This window comes from Corythoichthys intestinalis, chromosome 1 (assembly GCF_030265065.1).
Source record: "Corythoichthys intestinalis isolate RoL2023-P3 chromosome 1, ASM3026506v1, whole genome shotgun sequence".
NCBI classification, from domain to species: domain Eukaryota; kingdom Metazoa; phylum Chordata; class Actinopteri; order Syngnathiformes; family Syngnathidae; genus Corythoichthys; species Corythoichthys intestinalis.
The window spans coordinates 42,607,884-42,627,935 of record NC_080395.1 but is presented as its reverse complement, the minus strand read 5'-3'; the positions used below and the strand labels follow the sequence as shown (position 1 = coordinate 42,627,935).

At 38.5% G+C, this 20,052-nt stretch overlaps 1 protein-coding gene across 1 annotated transcript in view; it reads right to left on the bottom strand.

Moving 5' to 3' along the window:
* The window catches only part of cog4 (component of oligomeric golgi complex 4), a 47,774-nt gene that overhangs the window by 24,680 nt on the left and 3,042 nt on the right, over positions 1–20,052 (bottom strand). Inside the window, exons 3-18 of the mRNA XM_057831374.1 lie at positions 19,840–19,954; positions 19,052–19,226; positions 18,501–18,694; positions 18,334–18,439; positions 15,560–15,717; positions 15,434–15,492; positions 10,913–11,037; positions 10,714–10,832; positions 7,796–7,962; positions 7,557–7,725; positions 7,178–7,240; positions 6,991–7,104; positions 6,818–6,910; positions 6,666–6,749; positions 6,428–6,529; positions 3,528–3,656 (exon numbers count right to left, since the gene is read on the bottom strand). Of these exons, the coding sequence (XP_057687357.1) occupies positions 3,528–3,656; positions 6,428–6,529; positions 6,666–6,749; positions 6,818–6,910; positions 6,991–7,104; positions 7,178–7,240; positions 7,557–7,725; positions 7,796–7,962; positions 10,714–10,832; positions 10,913–11,037; positions 15,434–15,492; positions 15,560–15,717; positions 18,334–18,439; positions 18,501–18,694; positions 19,052–19,226; positions 19,840–19,954 (1,972 nt within the window). The remainder of the gene's footprint in view (positions 1–3,527; positions 3,657–6,427; positions 6,530–6,665; positions 6,750–6,817; positions 6,911–6,990; positions 7,105–7,177; positions 7,241–7,556; positions 7,726–7,795; positions 7,963–10,713; positions 10,833–10,912; positions 11,038–15,433; positions 15,493–15,559; positions 15,718–18,333; positions 18,440–18,500; positions 18,695–19,051; positions 19,227–19,839; positions 19,955–20,052) is intronic.

Below are 20,052 nucleotides of genomic sequence, written 5' to 3'. Positions count from 1 at the left end.
CAGTTACTTCCTGTTGATTTTGGGGTATTTTATGGGTCACTTCCTGTTTATTTTGAGTTACAGAACAGGAAGTGACCTGGGAATCACCCAAATGAATAGGCAGTGACTCAAACTCAACAGGAAATGACTTGTAAATGCCCTAAAATGAACAGCAAGTGACCTATAAATGCCCTGAACATCGGACAGAATGACTGTGAATGCTCTGGTTTCGAATGAACGAACGTTCCCAGTCTAAATTAACTAGGCGTTGAGCACCGTCAAAGCAGCCTTAGAGTTAACTGAGACACTATGATGGTGGAAGATTTTGGTTGCAACTTGTTGGTTTCTTATTATTTATTTATTTTTAGACATTGACACCTATTTAAAACGATATCTCTATTCTTGACAGGAGCATATAGATAACCTTTTGTGATACAAAGTATCACGATATATCACCATTTCGATATTTTGTCATACCCCTACTGTACATACCATACACCCCAAAGAGCTGTCCAAAGACACCAGGCACAAAATTGTAGACCTCTAAAAGGCTGGAAAGAGTTACGGGGCAATTGCCAAGCAGCTTGGTGATATAAGCTCCACCATTGGAGCAGTTATTCAAAATGGAAGAAGCTAAACATGACTGTCAATCTCCCTCGGACTGGGGCTCCATGCAATATCTACCTCGTAGGGTCTCAGTGATCCTAAGAATTGTGAGGAGTCAGCCAGGAACTGACAGGAGGAGCAGGTCAATGACCTGAAAGGAGCTTGGACCACCGTTTACAAGGTACGTCATGGTTGCAAATTACGCATGGCACAGAAGGTTCCCCTGCTTAAACCAGCACTTCCAGGCCCGTTTTAAGTTTGCCAATGACGATTTGGATGATCCAGATGAGTCATGGAAGAAAGTCTTGTGGTCATATGAGGTCAAAATGGAACTTTATGGTCTTAATTCCACTCACAGTGATTGGAGGAAGAAGAATAATGAGTACCATCCAAAGAACACCATCCCTACTGTGAAGCATGGAGGTGGTTGCATCATGCTTTGCTGGTGTTTTTCTGCACACGGGCCTGGACGACTGCACTGTTTAAGGAGATGATAACCAGGGCCATGTATTGTGAGATTTTAGGGAATTCAATTTAACAATTCTTTCCTCAGTTAGAGCATTGAAAATGGGTCGTATCTGGGTCTTCCAACATGACAATGGCCCGAAGTGGATAGAATGACCAAGGAGTGGCTTCGTAAAAAGCATATCAAGGTTCTGGAGGGGCCGAGCCAGTCTCCAGACCTAACCCCAATAAAAAATCTCAATAGAAACCCAATAGAGGCAGCTCAAACTTCGTGTTTCTCAGTGACAGTCCTGAAACCTGAACAGGAAATGTTTGACCTCTGTATTTATAAACAAAGGCTGTACCAAATATTGACACTGAATTTTCTCAGGTGTTCAAATATATATTTGCAGCAGTATAATACAAATAAATTGTCTGAAAATCATACAGTGTGATTTCTGGATTTTTTTTTTTAGATTCTCTTGATGCTCAGTTTAGTTAGCGCAAGTTTTGAACAATGATTTTGGATTTTTTTTTTTTTAGATTCTCTTGATGCTCAGTTTAGTTAGCGCAAGTTTTGAACAACGAAATATATTATGTATTTATACGAACAAAATGTGTAATTTTATTTGCTAACGGTCTTTAATTCTGCAGCTCAGCTTAACTGAAATGTAACACATTGCTTTGACAACCCTCCACATTGGATTGTTTCTGAGAGAGTGTTAGCAATCTACCAAGCCTAGTGTTTTTGCATCTTCTCCATATTTGGTCAATTCAATGTGTCACGATTGATTACCGAGATGGAACTAGGCCTGTTGCGATAACAAATTTTAGGAAGCGATATATCGTGTGAAAAATTATTGTCGATATGCAATATTATTGCCATTTTTCTAGCCAATTCAACCACTAATGTAGTGACAATTCATTCTAATAAATCACCCATTCACTGCAATAAATTGTTATTCTTAAATAAAACACAAACAAAATTAAAAATAATATTTCAATAAAAAAAGCAATGCACAATTTGTCATTTGAAAGCAAGCTAAGTGCAAAATCCAATGCCATTTTTGTTCTCAGACAATTAGAGCCCATCAAAAGTGTTGATTTTATCCAAAATGTCCTGCAAAGTGTCCACGTTAGCAAATTTTAAGCTAAATTATTCATTGTTTATCAGATTTTTCTTAACGGGTGTCATTTTAAGGTTATTCTTCATGTAGAATGTTAAGTATGTGAGATTTCCAGCAATCTTTATTCACATGTTGAACATTACGTGCTTTTGAATTGTTCACCGGAAGTACACTCGCTAAGTCGCTAACAGTAAGCTTTACACTCAGTAGTCTTCTATTTTTGTACTACTTGTGGTGTCTGTAATATTTTCTTTTTTTCGCATAGTTTCCAAATGCTGTAAACCAGCGAGTATCCATGTTTGTAGTGTCACCTTTAACCACAAGTTTGCGTCTTAGAAAAGCCTGCCAATGTTTTATAGCAGGCTAAAGTTGTTAGTGCTTTGTCTTTTTTCCATTAGCCTCAATGTAGCAATGCTAACGTTTACAATGTTTAATATAGATTTGTTTTCTTATTTTGTATGTTTAACCTTAATTCTACAGCGCATTGAAGACCAGTAAACAACTGTGAAAGGAACTGGAGTCACATATGCAATATACAGGCACGCACAAATGTATGCACTAGGGCTGTCAAAATTATCGCGTTAACGGGCGTTATTTATTAAATTAATCACGTTAAAATATTTGACGCAATTAACGCAGATGCCCCGCTCAGACAGATTTAAATGACAGTACAGTGAAACACTCACTTGTTGTGTTTTATGGAGTTTTGCCGCCCTCTGCTGGCGCTTGGGTGCGACTGATTTTATAGGCTTCAGCACCCATGAGCATTGTGTAAGTAATTATTGACATCAACAATGGCGGGCTACTAGTTTATTTTTTGATTGAAAATTTTTACAAATTTATTAAAACGAAAACATTAAGAGGGGTTTTAAATATAAAATTTCTATAACTTGTGCTAACATTTTTCTTTTAAGAACTACAAGTCCCTCTATCCATGGATCGCTTTAACAGAATGTTAATAATGTTAATGCCATCTTGTTGATTTATTGTTATAATAAACAAATACAGTCCTTATGTACCGTATGTTGAATGTATATATCCGTCTTGTGTCTTATCTTTCCATTCCAATAATAATTTACAGAAAAATATGGCATATCTTATAGATGGTTTGAATTGCGATTAATTAATTTTTAAGCTGTAATTAACTCGATTAAAAATTTTATTCGTTCGACAGCCCTAGTATGCACGCATGCTCGCGGCGATAAATAGCAGTCGGGAAAATTACCACCCTCAGTTATATTTACCGTGCGATTAATTGACTTATTGCATATTGCGACAAGCTTGGATGGAACTTAGATTTCTTTACCTTAAAATTGCCCAGCCTTACCCCCAAGTGTGTTTTTGTGTGTTGCATAAGGTGCTAAAATTTACCCTTTCCAGGTTAAGGATGGTGGCCATCTGCGTGAGCCGTGCAAACTTGTCCCTGATGGTCCAGGTGGTCACTGTGGTGAGATAGGCCACGAGAGAACGAAGCTCTTTATCGAACTGCAAGCCTCCCAGCTGCAGGGAAAACACCCGCATTGAATCTGTGTTTTCTTTAAAGCAAGATTTTCATTCACACGTACTTCTAATATTACCAGCTCTTTGCTGTGGTTTCCTATTTATACCATCAATAAAGACATTGTTGAAAACGGAGAGCGAGTCCATCACGCCAGCGGCCTTCTCCCAATCAGGGACTTCATAAATTATTGCTGAAGGCTTTACATCCCTTAGCACGTCAGCGAAAAGGCCGCACGTGGCGCTCGCTGCCATCTTGTGGCCTAGCTCGGTTTCTCCTCACTAACATGGGCTGGGATCAAGATTATGACGGCAGAAAAGATCGCAGTATTGCAATTACCGCTCTAAATCTTTTCATATACTTGGATGAATAAATGTTAAATTATTTTTCCTGGTTTAAAAAATGTTTCATTTTATATCAAACAAAAATATTCCTTGCAGCAAAAGTATGCAAAATGAGCAAATCAATGCAAACATATAAATACAAGAAATCCAAGTAAATATCTAAGTTAACAACACAAAGATTGCACCTGTTTTTGTTTTTGTCATTTTGTAGGAGTTGTTACTCTTTGAACAGTTGTATAAAATGGGGAAGACAAACAAAATACTGTACCAGATGTGATATCAACTAGCTATATAACACAACAGTAACGGTACCTATTTAAAAAAAAAAAAATTGAGCACTGCTATCAATATGGTGTATGGTATTAAAAAAATGTGCATCGGCTGCAAATAAAAATATTTTTTAATGATAAGAGATAGAAAATACATACATTTTTATTAGGGAATAAATGTACAAAATGCACAGTCGGATTAACGTTAACAGTAGAAAATGTACAAGAAAACACGTCACTGAACAGCTTTCTACTCGAGTTTTACAGGTTAGCAAGTTATGTATAATGTTATCCTAACTCTGATGCAGGTCGGACTTTCAGTTGCAAAATTAGTGGTGTGTTCCCCACCTTCACAACATTGATGTCTTTTTACATTACTTAAAGTGGCTGCTGCTGGCCGGAAAAAAACTTCTAATATTCCTCCTCTCCAAAGGGGGCGGAGGAGGCGGTATGTCGACATGTATTTCTGTTGGGATTGTGTGAATGTGGGGGTTCTAGTCATCAGCCAATCAAACGTGCGTTTGAAGGGGAGAAAAATGGACCAGCACATTCAGCAAGTGAAAGGGGGTAAATATAAGTCTGAACATAATCTAGGGTCAATTCTATCCTTACAACTTATGGGAAAACAATCTAAATTACCTATACAACTGATCTCATTATATAATACAAATAAGGTTGCTTAAAAGTTGGTGGGTGGTTGGTGACAATTTGAGCATCCCTAAAGGTTGGTGGTGTTGTGTCCCTACCGTCCCCATGCAAACCTACGCCCTTGAGGATAAGAGATATCCAAAATGAATGACGTAAACGTTAGCTTCAAAGAATTTACTGCACATTTTAATTGAATTGTATCAAACTATATCTTTTGTTTCACTTTCACCAATGAGCTATTTGAAGACATTGTTATAGCAATAATTTAATCGAATCTTTACTTTGTCAAACATTGGTAGTTGGTGGTCTTGTAAAATGTGAAATTATATTTGACGTATACCGGCCATTATATTTAAGTAAACTGCACTTAAGTTCAAGTACATATATAAGAAACTAATCCAAGCAAGATTCTACAACTTCCTATTTCAAATTCACACAACTTAACATTTCAAATACATTTTACTTAGAAATTAAATTTTTGTGTCTATAAAATTAGTAATTCCATATAATGAAACTCATTTAGGGCAGCTATCAATTATTCAGGTAATCGATTAATCTATCAGTTCGAATAATCAGATTACGAACATTTAATACGTTTTTAGAACAAATTTTAGGAGATTTAAAACAAAAGTGTTTATGCTTGCAATAATATTTATTTTGGCTTGCTAAAATTACACTTTCAAAAGAGCATTAGTGTAAATGTGAGTACAAAATACAATTCCTGAGTGTTTCTTCAAACTATGCAGAATTGCACTTTCATTTCACAAGAGCAATATTTGGATTTTAAAATAAACTTTGAACGTGAATGACATTTGTAGTGGCGCAGTGCATGCTAGGAGGCATGAGGAGCGCTACAAGGATCATTTGTTATTTATTTGTATTTAGAAATGATTGCTCTCCCAAAGTGTTTAGCTTCAAATGCTTTTTTTTTTTTTTGGGGGGGGGGGGGGGGGGGGTCGCACAAGCAACACATGCAAAACTCCGCTAGCTTAAATGCTATAAAATGCTCACTTTTGAAACCAATCGTTCAGACACATATTCCCACAAAAAACTGCTAAACATACCTATGAACTAAATTACTAATTGCATAAAAAAACATATTAGCTCAAACAAAAACTTGCCTTATGTTGGTCTTAACAGGGAGTAGGTGGATTCAGTCATGTTAAATGAGTTGTCACATTCACTATTGCCACTAGAGTGCAGCGTATCTACCCCAATCAATAAAACAAAATGCAAACAATTTCAAAACAAACCACTATGATGCCACTATAATTTAATGAATCCTTGAAGCAGCAAAATTTCATTCGAAGCTTTTTTTTAATCGAATTACTCTAGTTAATTGTTTAATCGTTACAGCACTTAACTCATTTGATTAAATTAACACTGTTTACTTGAGCAAATGGGTTAGGGATACTCAAAATATCAAGTTACTTAAGTTTTCTTAATAATTTAAGTTATATCTACATAAAATTAGCAAGACTTATAGGACATTTTGGCATGCCTATTCCTCACCCTGCTGAATGAGCACTTGAGAACTGTCTTCTCCATCTCGATGGCTATCAGGCTGGTCATCAGGCTGGTCAACGTGTCGTAGATAACAGGCGAGAGAGTTGACTAGGGGATAAGACAAAGTGGAAGTTTTTTTTTTTTTTTTTTTTTTTTTTTTTTTTAAATTGAAGCCTAATGCGAATTCTGGGAAACTTGAAATTTTTGGAGCATGGATGGTAATGTCCAACAGCATGCAAAGTACCTTGAACTCAGCCATAAGCTGCTCCAAGTTGACAATGAGCTGCTGTACCCAGGGGTCGTTTGCTTCGTAGTCATTAAACTCCTCCTGTAAAAAACAGCGGCGGTTGTGGGAATACTTCAAGGACAAGCCAAGACCGCAAGCGATTGTGTGACCTCCTCTATGTTGTGCGAGATGGACAGGAAGCCGCTGATCCAGGGTTTGACTTGAGGCTTGATGGCTGTCGTGTTCAGCTCAGTTAGGCCCTCCTAAGCATGCAAAGTTGAGCTTTGGAACATCTACGCATCTATTAGAATATGCACCAAATGTGAGGTTTTGTGACTCCAACCTGCAAAAGGTCCTTAAACTTTGTAGATGTGCTGACGAGGTCGGACAAGCAGCTCTCAATCTTGGCTCGGTCACCGGAACTCGACCCTTGACTGAACAACTTGGCGCAGTCTTTCTGCACATACCCCAAACACGATATTAAGCAGAAGAATACTTGGGGAACCGAGGCACACTGTGATGAATGTTACCTCAAGGTTCCTCTTTAACGTGGAGATGTTCTCACTGCACACTTCGGCATTATTGAGAGTTACCTAAAATCCACGGATTTCACACATAGTCAGGAAGATTTCGAGTAGGAGACAAAATTATTGTTTGATCGCTGCCAGCCCTTACCGTCCAAATGAATTGGACATCTAGCGCCGTCAATGTCAGCCAATTACTTATTTAATAAAAGCATTAAAGCTGATTTGGAGGTAGGAAGCTTGTTAATGCGTTTTCCTTAACTTGAGTGTTATAAGTGATAATATGCCAAAGTTACGTGTGGTTATTGCAAAACCAGCTCATTTTTAAAGCAAATTTGGCTGATCTATCGCTGTCAGTGGCGGCCAATGTGTGTGTTGACCTCACCAAAAAAGCAGCCTTGGCGTTTTCAGCGCTCTCAATGTTGAACTCTGTGTTGAACTTGCCCTGCTGCAAGCTGCTCTGCATCAGACTGACTGCACTGCTGACACCGCGCTGGATGTCCTGCAGGGTGGTGGCAGGGAAACCCTGCCTCAGCTTGTTGTACAACACCTCCCTGGCAGGTGAAGGACAGACAGGTCAAATGGCAAGCCATAGTCTATCTAGAGCATTTCAGATGCGCGAACCTGAAGTCGGACTCGAGCACCGAGTTGGCATGGTTGATCATGGCGCAAAGGCAGTCGATGCTTGAGCTGGAGAGAGCTCGACTGATGCACTTCTTTACAATATAGAAACAGTCATCCACCATGCTGGATGTCAGCAGACCTTTCTCATATGTGTCCATTGTAACCGCCTGAAAAAGAAAAAAAACTAGTATAAATAATATATTACTATAACAGAAAAAACAAGACTTTGGTCACATTGATAGGCAGTATTTAGATTTTTTGAGAAACCATATTTCCCATGAAGGTCAATTTCTGGTCTTTTCCTATAAGTGCCCCAAAAAGTGTTTTAAGTGTTTTAAATGTGACTATTTAAAATACTTTTCTACTTCATTTATGTTCCACCAATGCCCTGATGAGTACACAGATCCCTGGCATTTTAACTGAGACTGCCCCAAAAATAGGGTTGGCCATCGAGCATCTGGGACTAACAATCCGATGCTCCCGGAACAAGTGCAGAGTAGTGCATAGCTGAGTCCCGCATATTTGACATGCTGCGCTGGTCCTCCAACCAGTCAGAACCAGGTAAGTAAAACAATAAATTACATTTCTCTTCTGCTGCCCCCGTGGCCCGACCCCGGATTAAGCAGTAGATATGGATGGAATAGTATGAGAATAAGTCACATTATTACACCGAGCTAATGTAGCTATATAAGCAGCTACGTACTTTACGTAGTGCGTTGCCGCCAATGTTAAAATCAACAGTATTAAAATCATTTTTTGATTTAGAAGCGGTTTTATAAATAAGGAAAGCCTTATTATTTTGCCTCATCTACATAAAATTATAATCAATAGAAAAATTCATACTAGGGCTGTCAAATTTATCGCGTTAACGGGCGGTAATTAATTTTTAAAATTAATCACGTTAAAATATTTGACACAATTAACGCATGCACGGAATGACCCGTTCATGTTTTGCCTGAAACAGTTTACAATGACACCGTTTTAGCACATTGAGAGCAAAAAGGCAGAGAAATGCGAGTGGACACAGGCGTTCATTGGACCGCGCCTTTAATTGGCTTAAGCTTTGGCAACTCTTTCACAATAAATATAAGTATTGTGGTGAACGACGTGGGGAAGAATGAAAGGAGACAATCTTTTTCTTAACACGCTTAATTGAACTCAATGCAGAACATACTCTATACCACTTTGAGCCACCACTGACAGTCATGGTTGCCCAACTTCCCATCATGCATTTGGGTGGAACAGTTAAATCGCTACAGTATCATTTAGTGAAAGCACAACAAATATTCCTATCGCTCAAAAAAATAATGTTCACAAAAAGCGCTCAATGCAAAGACAATTGGCATTCCTAATCAAAATAGCTATGCAAAATACACATAAAACTTACTCAGACTTTGCTTTGGCTAGATCTCTAATTAATTTAAAACTCGCCATTGACACCTTGTGGTGTATTTCAATCACTCAAATTTATCTTTTAAGAACTACAAGTCTTTCTAACCTTGGATCCTATTAACAGAAAGATTTTAAAAATTAATTGCTTGACAGCCCTAATTTATACTAATGCTTCGTCGTAGCTCCCAGGTAAGGTACATGTATGTAAAGTGTGCAGGGGTTCACAGTTACCTTACCCTACGTAATATTTGCGACTTTTTCTCGCTTTCTCATATTTGGGCGTTCAAGCTTCATCTACACCCAGTGAACTTGTGTTTTCCACTGCAGGAGACTCTAGCTGTCCAGAACGCTCACGCTTAATGCCTGAGAAGGCAGACATGATCATTTTCCTCTACAAAAAGTGTTTCTGATTTTATACTGTACCCGCTACCAATCTGGACTGGGTTTTACAAGCTGTTTTTTGTTTGTTTGTTTTATATTATGCACCAGGTTAGCCCGTGAGTGGAAGCTCAATAGCATGTAAAAATGCCTGCAGCATAAGACACTCTAAAATATAGGCAAAAGAATATGTGTAAATGTTTTCTTTTGAAAAATAAACATCTTTGTGAAAGTGCACTCCTGTGAAAAGAAACTTTATCATATTCGAGCTCAAAGATTGATATTTATATGAAAGTTAAAAATAGCCCTGTGAGAAATTCATAGTTATTTGTAAGTTTATATAAATTAAAAAATAATCGAGAAGTTAAATTATTACAAACTATAAAATTTTTTTTAACCCTGCCTATTAAAAGACTCTGAATTGAGAATCGTTTTGAACAGGAATCAAAACGTGGAATCAGATTCAAATTCAAGCGATGCCCAACCCTACCCAAAAAGCCCTTTTTCTTACCTTCTATAGAGAGACTTTGGGACGACCACTCAGGTCAAACACGTACTTGTGCACCTCCCGCTGTTTCACCAAGCCTCTGCCTAGTCTCCGCATGGCAAAACACTTTTCTAATCCGCTACTTTGGTGGGTGGCGTAACTCAGAGGTAGAGTAGATGGGTTCGATTCTCCACCCTTTTGAACTCGTCTAACTATCCTTGCGCAAGACACTTTTGCTCCTGGTGCTGTGTCAATAGGTAGACGAGGATATAGTGTTAAAGCACTTTGAGTGCCTTAAAGGTGGAAAGGCGCTATACAAGTGGAACTCCAATTACCACTTGAGACTTGCTAGTAACCGTTTCTACATTTCTAGTACTGTTTTGATGGGCCAAACGCTGCTTGATGTTCATGCTCGTAAAAGCATGCGCGCCATGCATGAGCTGCAGTTATGCGGGAGGTGGCAGTCGTGAGTAAAAAAGTGACAAACTCCCTACAGTCTCTTTAACCTGAATTTGGGCTGCATGTACAAGTGGGCAGTGGTAATCAAATTATATAGTTATTTTGCTTGGGAAGGTTTTTTTTTTTTTTTTTTAAACCCCTTGTCTCTACACTCTGCACATATACATAATGTGTAAAATTGAAATAAAACCAAATAGTGGACCTTGTTGACAGACTCTCTCATGTAGTATTCCTCCATTGGAATGTAGTATCCAATAAGCTCCTGCATGTTCCTGCTTAGCACGCAGTGTTTAAGCAGCTTCTCCACATTCTGATTATGTTCTGATAGACAAACACACACAAATTCCAAATAACTACATTTTGAATGTCACACGCAGACATCAAATTCGCATGTAACTTACCTGGCGTGATGCTCTGCGGGTCTCCCACTTCAAAGTCGGCCATTATACGTCGGCGCAAGAATCGCAGGTAAAGCTCTGCCCTCGCATTCATTAAAGTGACTTCGGCCAATACTGGGTCCAACTCTCTATTAAAAGTAGAGACACAGTAATTGTAATAGTAATCATAACTAGAATACTAAAGTGGCACAAAATGTTTTTTATTTTTTACATTATTTATTACCTAGATGCTATTTTACCAGGTTTGCACAAAAATGCGCATTAAAAGTGCCCAGAATGTCATTTTTCAATCTGCTACATGAGCTTTTTTTCATTACCCCTTTCATGCATGAACTGATTTTTTTTTCTTAAATGTTTTTAATTACATTCATATAGGTCAGGGGTCTCAAACCTGCTATCCAAAGCCCAATTGTGGCCTGCGAGATGATATTTTGCAGCCTCCATTTGAAAACTAATTGTTATTAGTGCTCCCCACACGTATTTTGCTATGGGCAATAACACAAATACATAAACAATTTAAAATAAAATTAATGAATTAATGCATTTGGGGGGGAAAAACTCCAGCGAAATAGTAACGGATAAAAACGCAAATCAAAAAAGCCATGTGAATTAATAATATATATATATATATATATGTATATAATTAAAGAAATGAAAACTTCAATATAATAATTGAACACAAATTGGAATTAATTTTAAAAATAAATGAAGAATGTACAAATTCAAGTAAGTGTGACCTCTGCATACTGCAGTGACGTGCAGTGAGGTTCATGGTTGGTGAGGCACTGACTCCTTTAGTGTCAGATTTCCAAATATATAAACCAAAAAGGGTAGCTTATTCAATTGGCTACTGGTTATTTCATATCTCATCAGCATTCTTCACAAAACAGGCACACACGGTACATATTATCGATACGTAAAAGTAAGAAAATAACATGCATTTGCTCTACACCCTCAATGTGTTGGCCATCACCATTCTATAATTAATGCAACATAAATGAGAGTAAAGAGTGGTGTACAAAACCACAGAATTCAATTCTGACCTTTAGTGAAATATTCAGTTGTTTTTAAAACTTTTAATTCTGGAACTTTAATCAATTTATTACAGATTGCTAAACAAAAAGTGTGAAAAGAAAAACAAATAATATTTTATTTAAGGCCAAAATTTAGTTTTTAAATATTCTATTGTATTTTTCTTGGTCCAAGCTCTTTTTTTTTTTTTTTTTTTTTTTTTTTTAATAAGATTGAAATGAAAACTGTTTGTGGTCTTGCGCCTGTCCTTCACCACAAAAACCGGCATTACTTTGGAAGGGCATAGGTTTTGTCTCAACATTCGTAGGGACGATATAACAGCATAACCTGCATGTAGGTACACTTTTTGCTGGGGACGGGACATTAATTAGACCAAACAGATTGGATGAAGGGGGCAAAGGGCCACATTTCTAATGTATATGAACCTAATTAATTAATAGGCAAAATGATCAATGCAAAATAAATCCTTATCTACTGATAATAACTTTTACGTGCATTGGTTTAGATGATACACTGTTCAATTCAAACCTTTGTTTTCAAAAAATACTAAAGAAACATTTTGAAAACTTCCTGAATAAATGTCTGGTTTTTATTAGCAAACATAAACATAGTGAAAATAATTCACTTAATAATGGTAGGGTCAATTCCATCCTTACAACATATGGAACTATTGAAAGATCTAAATTCTCTATATAACTGAACATTATATCATGCAAAAAAGGTAAGGTTGCTTAAAAGTTGGTGGGGACAATTTTAGCATGCTGAAAAGTTGGTAGTGTTATGTCCCTACCGTCCCTATGCAAACCTACGCCCTTTTAGTAAAAGTCCTCCTTATTTTCCTTTACTTTAAAAAAAAAAATCTCTCCGCCTCAATGGAGAGGATTGCTTCAATTACATCGTTCTGTGTTCTATTTGACATGCCAGAAAACACAGTGGATGTGTCCAAATGTCTAGCTAACCTTTCATCTTTCTCAGCAAAACCATGTAATCGTTCTACATATATGCCACTTTTAGAAGAGCTACACGCTCATCGTTACCACGAAATGTTAACTCCTGTTTAGCTAGGATGCAGGTTGCATTAATGAGGTCTTTCAAACTCTTTTCTTTACCTTAGCTTTTGAGGATGCTACCGTTGAGCTTCCGCTGTTCGTCAAAGCCAAATCGATCCTTGAGCTTCCAAAAGTTTTTAAAGCAAACAGGCTTTGAATGTGAGTGGTTGAGCTCTCATGTTTGCTGAGGCTTCGTGGTAGTTTTTTAATGTCACAATATCTCGTGTTAGTCCAGACATTGGCACAAGTTGAGAAGAAAAGGCGGGGAAAGCAGCAAAGGCGATTTTTCGAAGGACAGCCACATAGACAGTCTTTTCGGGTGTACCAGTCCGTTTGAAAAGCGCGAGTTATCCTCTGTCCCGTAGTTTGAAGCAAACCTTTTAGCTCCGGCGTTGTGTTAACCGCGTCCACTTTTAACGGAAAGTCCAGTTTCACGTACGCCCCCTTGCAGTGCGGCAGAGTACTATCTGCCGCAGCCTGTGTCTTTTCACTGCGGTTTTATTTCCCATCAGCAAAACTAATTATGTCGCTAACAAACATTAAACTTTAAGGGTTAAAGACATTAGCCAGACTGAGGAAAATCAGGTCAAATAAACGTATCTGGAAACATTATAATGGCGACATGCAGATGTACGGCAACCAGCACGCTCCAATTCCATGTATCAACCCAGTTTGTTAAGGATTGCGCAATCAGAGGTGAGGCTTTACTCGTTGCTGCTGCACCTCTCGTTTCATTTCTTTATTTGAACAGGAAATAGGCAAATTCAGCGATTTTGACTATAAAAAATGTTTGAAATGAGTCATAAATAAAGAGCAATGGACAAATATTAATATAAATTTGATGCTATAATTATTTTTTTGTCATGATGACAGGTGAGGCTCTGCCTCACCTGCCTCCCCTGACCGCACGTCACTGGATACTGTATTTTGCTCCGGGAACTGCATTTATTTATTTTGTTTTATAAATCTCTTGTGACCTCACATAGATTAACTACGGTATTTGGCAGCCATTGACAGCAATAGACCCTACTCACGTGACGTCACAGCCACGCCCCCGTGCCATGTTGTCCGGATACTAGCCACGTTAATGCATTAGCGCTTCGTAAATTCCTCCTATTATGGCGTGTTTTTCTGCTCGTTAACATTAATAATCAAAATGGTGAAGTCGTGTGTGGCGGTCGGTTGCAAAAACAGAGAAGATAGACGGAGAGACTTGAATTTTTACCGTATTCCGAGAGACCCGAAGAGGAGACCGCGATTGACTGCTGCAATTCGACGAGAAAACTGGGCTCCAAACGACTACCACAGATTATGTAGTAGTCATTTTATATCTGGTAAGATGCATTTAATATATATTTAGAGGGTTTTGGGCTGACAACCACAATTAAGATCATTGCTAGGCTAATCGCCGACAACATACACGTATGTATGTAGTGAGTGCTATCGCTAAACCATATAAACATTAAAAGCCCTAGCTCCATTGACAAATGACATGAAATACATTAGACTTGACAGTGGATGTTAGCAAGAACAAAAGATTTTGAATTGAAAATTTCGTAACTCACCTTCCGAGCACAAGATTCCTGCCGAATTTTCGTGTACGAGGACCTGTTTCACCCAACCAGCAACGTAGCATTTATAAGCCTCCAAGCTCTTAAAGTTTTTCAAACTTTCGTGAGAATAGGCTGATTTTGTGTGGACAAGATAGTTGTAAATATCAGGATATCAGATGACAGGCGAAGCCAGCGGGTCGAAAAACATCGATTTAGGCATCAAATACGGATCTGGCGAATGGATAAACTGAAGCTTTTCCACGTAACGCCTTTTATGCAACGGATCCAATGAGTTTACAGCGTCAGATAACACCGGGGCTTCCATGAATTGCTCTATAACTTGCTCGACTAATTGAAAACAATGAGAATAGGTCTGAAAAAGAGGTACAATATGGCGGCCGGAAACAGCGACACGCCCATTTTGTGACGTAGGTGAGTAGGGTCTATAGAAGTCCAAGACATTTTAACTGGAAGGGGCCTCTGCCAGTTGAAATGGATTGGATCCGTACTGCTGTCAATAGAGGTTTACTCTTCACTAAGGACCACAACACACACTCTCTGACCTGGACTGGCAGTGAAAGAATTGAGATAATGATAACTTTTGAATAGAGGTCCATTGTAATGACCACTATCCCTGAAAGGGTTAATATATATTTGACTATGTAATTTGAATTCGCTTTTCTCTGATTGGCCATCAGTGGAGCGGGTGTTTGTGAGAATCTCGTCAGCATTGACAATGCGTGTTGTGACTTTGACACACCGTGGACACGCGGACTACAACCGTTCTTCAATGACACCAAGTTTAGCCATTTTGCAATTATATAAACACTTATGTATTAAACAGTTTAAAACATTGGAAAATACCTATTATAACCTATTGCCTGCCATACCTGGGCTCGATCCGCTCCCCGGGCGCACTTTTCATCATACTGCTCTGGACAATCTGAAACTACACCCAGCATCCAGAAAGTATCATATCATACACCATTAACCCTCATTATCATTCAAATACATACTTTGCCGAGGTATCCTCTTTGCTGCATGAACTTGTCAACTATCTTTTGGGTCTGTTGGTCACACTCCTGCTGCAAGTGAGTGATGAGTGTGTAAAGGTGGCCTGGACCGTAATAGGTCTCTACGATAGGCTGATGGGTCTCAACAACACGAGCGATGCCTGCAATGTCAAGGTGTGGTTAATATAATATACAGCAGTGGTCCCTAACCCCTGGGCCCTGGCCTGGTTGCGATCAGTGAGGCATTTGTAAGCAGGCCACACAGGAAGGCACAATAATATGTATAATTTCATTTGTAATGATTGTTAGAGTTTGAAGGGCTTTGTACTTTGAAAAATGACCTTGGCCTGAGCCTCTAGATAGAAGAAGAAAAAAGGAAATTTCTTTTCACTGTCAATACTAAGGGTCGCACTTCAAATACGGTTTTATCGTAACAAGTGACTTACGCAACAAGTATGTTTGTGCATGAGGAGAGAAAGCACCTTGGATTAAAGGAGAGGTTTTCAGAGTTTTTTGAGGGGCAAAGAAAAGAACATGAAATGATCATGGAAGCAATTACTGAAAACCTTTACATCAACAATTGCGAGTAGCGATGCCTCTTTAAGTACAGTGGACATGAGCACCTCACCGTCCCGGTTTTTAAAGATACGAGAGTCATCACCAGAGAAAATTTGTTTCATTATGCTAGCAAATTTTCACCATATGAGCAAAGTCCTGAAAAATATCTCTCTAACGTGGCATAACAGACTGCCTCGGCATCCTACCAGGTGACATACGGGCATCTCACATCAACAGAATCCCCCATCTTCCCACCAGCCGCTCAACCTTGTGGTCGCTGGTGATACAATCTTGTATTGAAGTACTTCTGAATCATTTGTGCTTACAAGTGAGCATTAACCATGTTGATCTGTTGACCACATTATCATTACCAACACAACCATTAACCATGTCCCCCAGTGGACCTACACAAAAAAAAAATTGTTTTGTTCATGTCATGCCAGGGTTTCTTTTAATGTTATGGTGCATGTATGGCCGCCCGTTCTCTCTCCCCTCCTGCTCGGCTGGCTCGCACTTTCGTTATGTCGCTATGAAACGTCAGTCCTTATGGAATATAAATAATGTTTTTATACTTTTAACATATTTTCTATATTATTTAGTCTTAAAATTAATGCCTTAAATTATTATTTATTAGTAGTCTTGGGAAGTGTTGCATGTATTAACTGGGGTTCCATTATTTCTTAATTCACATTCACGTTATGACATTGGTCGTGGAATGAATCCTACTCGTATCATGAGGGTCCTCTATACTGCATTTTGTGGAGTATAATTCCATTTTTCCCCCCCAATTTGGCTGGGTCTGCGACGTAAGCTCAAGTTTGTTTTATATATGCTGCAAGAAGTTGCTTCAGGTGGGCTCCGGAGTTGGCAAAGTTGTTCAGAAATGATACCAAAGATGATGACGTAAATGGATTTGGTGATGATTTCCAGTGAGATACAGAGTTTGGTAAAGATGTTATGTTGTTTCAGCTAATAGTTATACATGCAGTAGAATAACTTTATAAATTCTGTTAAAGGGATCCATGGATAGAAAGACTAGTTGTTCTTAAAAGATGAACGTTATTATGAGTTAAAATAATTTGATATTGAAACCCCTCTTGATGTTTAAGTTTTTATACAATTTGTAAAATTAAGTTTAACGAGTAGGTAGCCATTGTTGTTGGCACATGGTTACGCTGCCGGGCTTCCAGAGTATGACTCTAGTGACATCAACATGTCATCTGTTCAACCCTTTCAATTTGAACTCGAGAGGAACATTAATGAGCAAGATGGCACTGCCGATATTTCACAAAACGAGTAGCAAAAGCAAAATGAACATGAAAGACGGGACCAGATGAGAGTAAAAAAAAAACTGTTCTGCCAAAATGCGCTTCACCGGCGAAACATCACCAAGAGACGAATTTTACACCGAAGTACTACCGTGCATTTTCAGCTTCTTTTGTTTAGATGAATACAGACAGAACATACTAAAGATGCCTTAAGAAAATACTACAATGTAGTAATATCAAATAAGGGTGGTTTAAATATGCTATGTGACTAATGTGTTCAACAGATCAACAATCTGCTTTAAAGCTAACACAAGAAAACACAATGCTTAAAAGTTTGAGAGGGAAACACATGCAAAAAGCATTTTGAGGCAATGAAAAGGTAATAAAAGACTCAATAAAAACACAAATAGTAAGTATTCGCCAGTTTTAACCGATGTGCACATGTGTTGGACGTCTCGCCGCGTAGAAGGAATTGGAGTAACCCATTAGTGTTCCTCTAGTGACAGTGACAATCTACGTCATCATCTCGAGCCTCCATTGCGCACATAAAACATGGCGCCCTCCGTAGGTCAAAACGTGTACTAAATATTATAGATTTTTAAATCAATTTCAATATTTTATGTGTTTATACCATATTTTAATAAAAGAGAACAATTGTGGCTTATTAGAGCCTTTAAGTCTTTAAGTCCGATGTTCCCTTAAACAGACGGGTATTTAGGTTGTTGTTCTTCAATTTATTGTTACTCCAATAATGCACATGGTTTGTTTCGGTCTATGATAGAGTAAATTTCCCCTTAAAGCAACTTATACTCAAGTACGACTTATGGTGTTTTTTTTCCCTCTTCATTTTGAATGTTTTGGCCGGTGTGACTTATACAAGTACAGTTCTTCAAAAATTATGGTATTCCTTACAACAAGATATACAACAAGGTATCAATTATGTTTTCTCACCTTCGAGCAATAACGTCAGCGTATCTGCGAATATGAGAGGAGCTCTTTTTTCGCCCAAATCTCCTCCTGTTGCTAAAATCAGGTTCTCTTCTGCTTTGGAAGCAAGCTGTGTATGACAGTGGGTGTGAGGCATTTACACCTTTACAGTCCCCTTGTTCTTTACTGACCTGACTGCATAGATACTGTCCAAAGCGGGCAAGGCCTTGCTCGTGGAGGCCCAGCAAGGGGAAGATCTTGAAAAACCTCTCCACCTGCGCCAGGTCCACGGCAGCCACAGCTTCATCCAACTTATCAGCCACAATGACCTTCAGTTTCTGCTCAGCCTCCTGCAGCAGGAGGAGATTGGCATCCGCCGTGCTACCTGTGGCCAAATTCGAGAGTGCCATTCAAAACTGAGAATTATTATGTTATTATATATTAAAATAGGTGATTAATTGCCATCTTGTAGTATCTTATTGCCAAGGAACTACATTGAAATGAGTTGAGGAGTTTCATTTTCACTTTTTGTGGTTTTTATAGCAAAGTTTGAACAGTTTTCCCCCAAACTCATAGGCAATGATATACCGATGATGGTGATATACCTCCTATCCATGTTTACTGGCAGGGATGGCAGCGAATAATTGCTGCTAGTCCTCCTAGTCAACATGAAATGGACCTCTATTGCCGTCAGTAGCAGCCACTGGGTTTATAGCGTTAACCAGGGAATTATTCAACATACTTTCATCTCCCTGTCGGCTGAGCTCAATGACCGACTGATCCAGGGAAAGGTATCTATGGATATGGGCAGCAGCCTGTTCGTAATCTTCATTCCGCAGAGCTGTTTGGACGCCGTCGGTGCAGAACTTCAAATCTAGGATGTCATCGGCACGCTGGATGACGTTGTACAGCCGTGTCTAGGAAATCATAAGTCAAAATCTTTAAAATCTACTAAGATATTAATTTAAGACAGTCATTTCGATCACCTGTCTGAGCTTGTTATCTACAATAGATTAAAAAAGTGTAAACAAAAGAATTAAAAGGACACCCAACACCTTCACCATGAGTTGTAATAATATTAATAAATTGAAAAAATACAGAATTACATTTTTTCTGATGTGTAACAAAGGAGAACATAAAAAAAGGGTTTCCAAGCAGTGACCACCCAGAGTGCAATCAGACATTTTATCAACGCTAGCTGGCTTTTAGCCAGTCTAATGCAAGTATTCCAGATATCCCTCCGTGTGGCATAATTGATAACCATTGTCCAATACACCTGTGTTTGAGTCTATCAGTGTGTGTACATTACATGTATGTGCGTGCCACAAAATAGCTGTGTTAGTAATTTTATGTGTTGAAAGACTATTTTCTCCATTATCAGAGGTCTAAGAAATATACCATTCACATATTTAAATACTTTGAAGAACTGTCTTTCACATGAGTGTTATTTATACTATGTCCCTTTAAAATAAATACAAATCCTGATGGATCGACCCAAATAAATTGCTTATGTGAGTTAGAGATTCATACCTTTGCCAAGTCTAGCTGTCGGACTTTGCGGCTGACATTCTCTGCTAGGCTGCAGGTGAATGTGATCATGCCAGACAGCTGGCTGGCATCTCCACCGATCAACTGGAGGTTGGGCCTGAGAAATACATAAGTACCGCAGGTCATGTTAGCTCACTTTTCCATAAGTAAATGAATTCAGAGCTTCTAAGTAGTCTTGCGATTGGCAGTAAATAA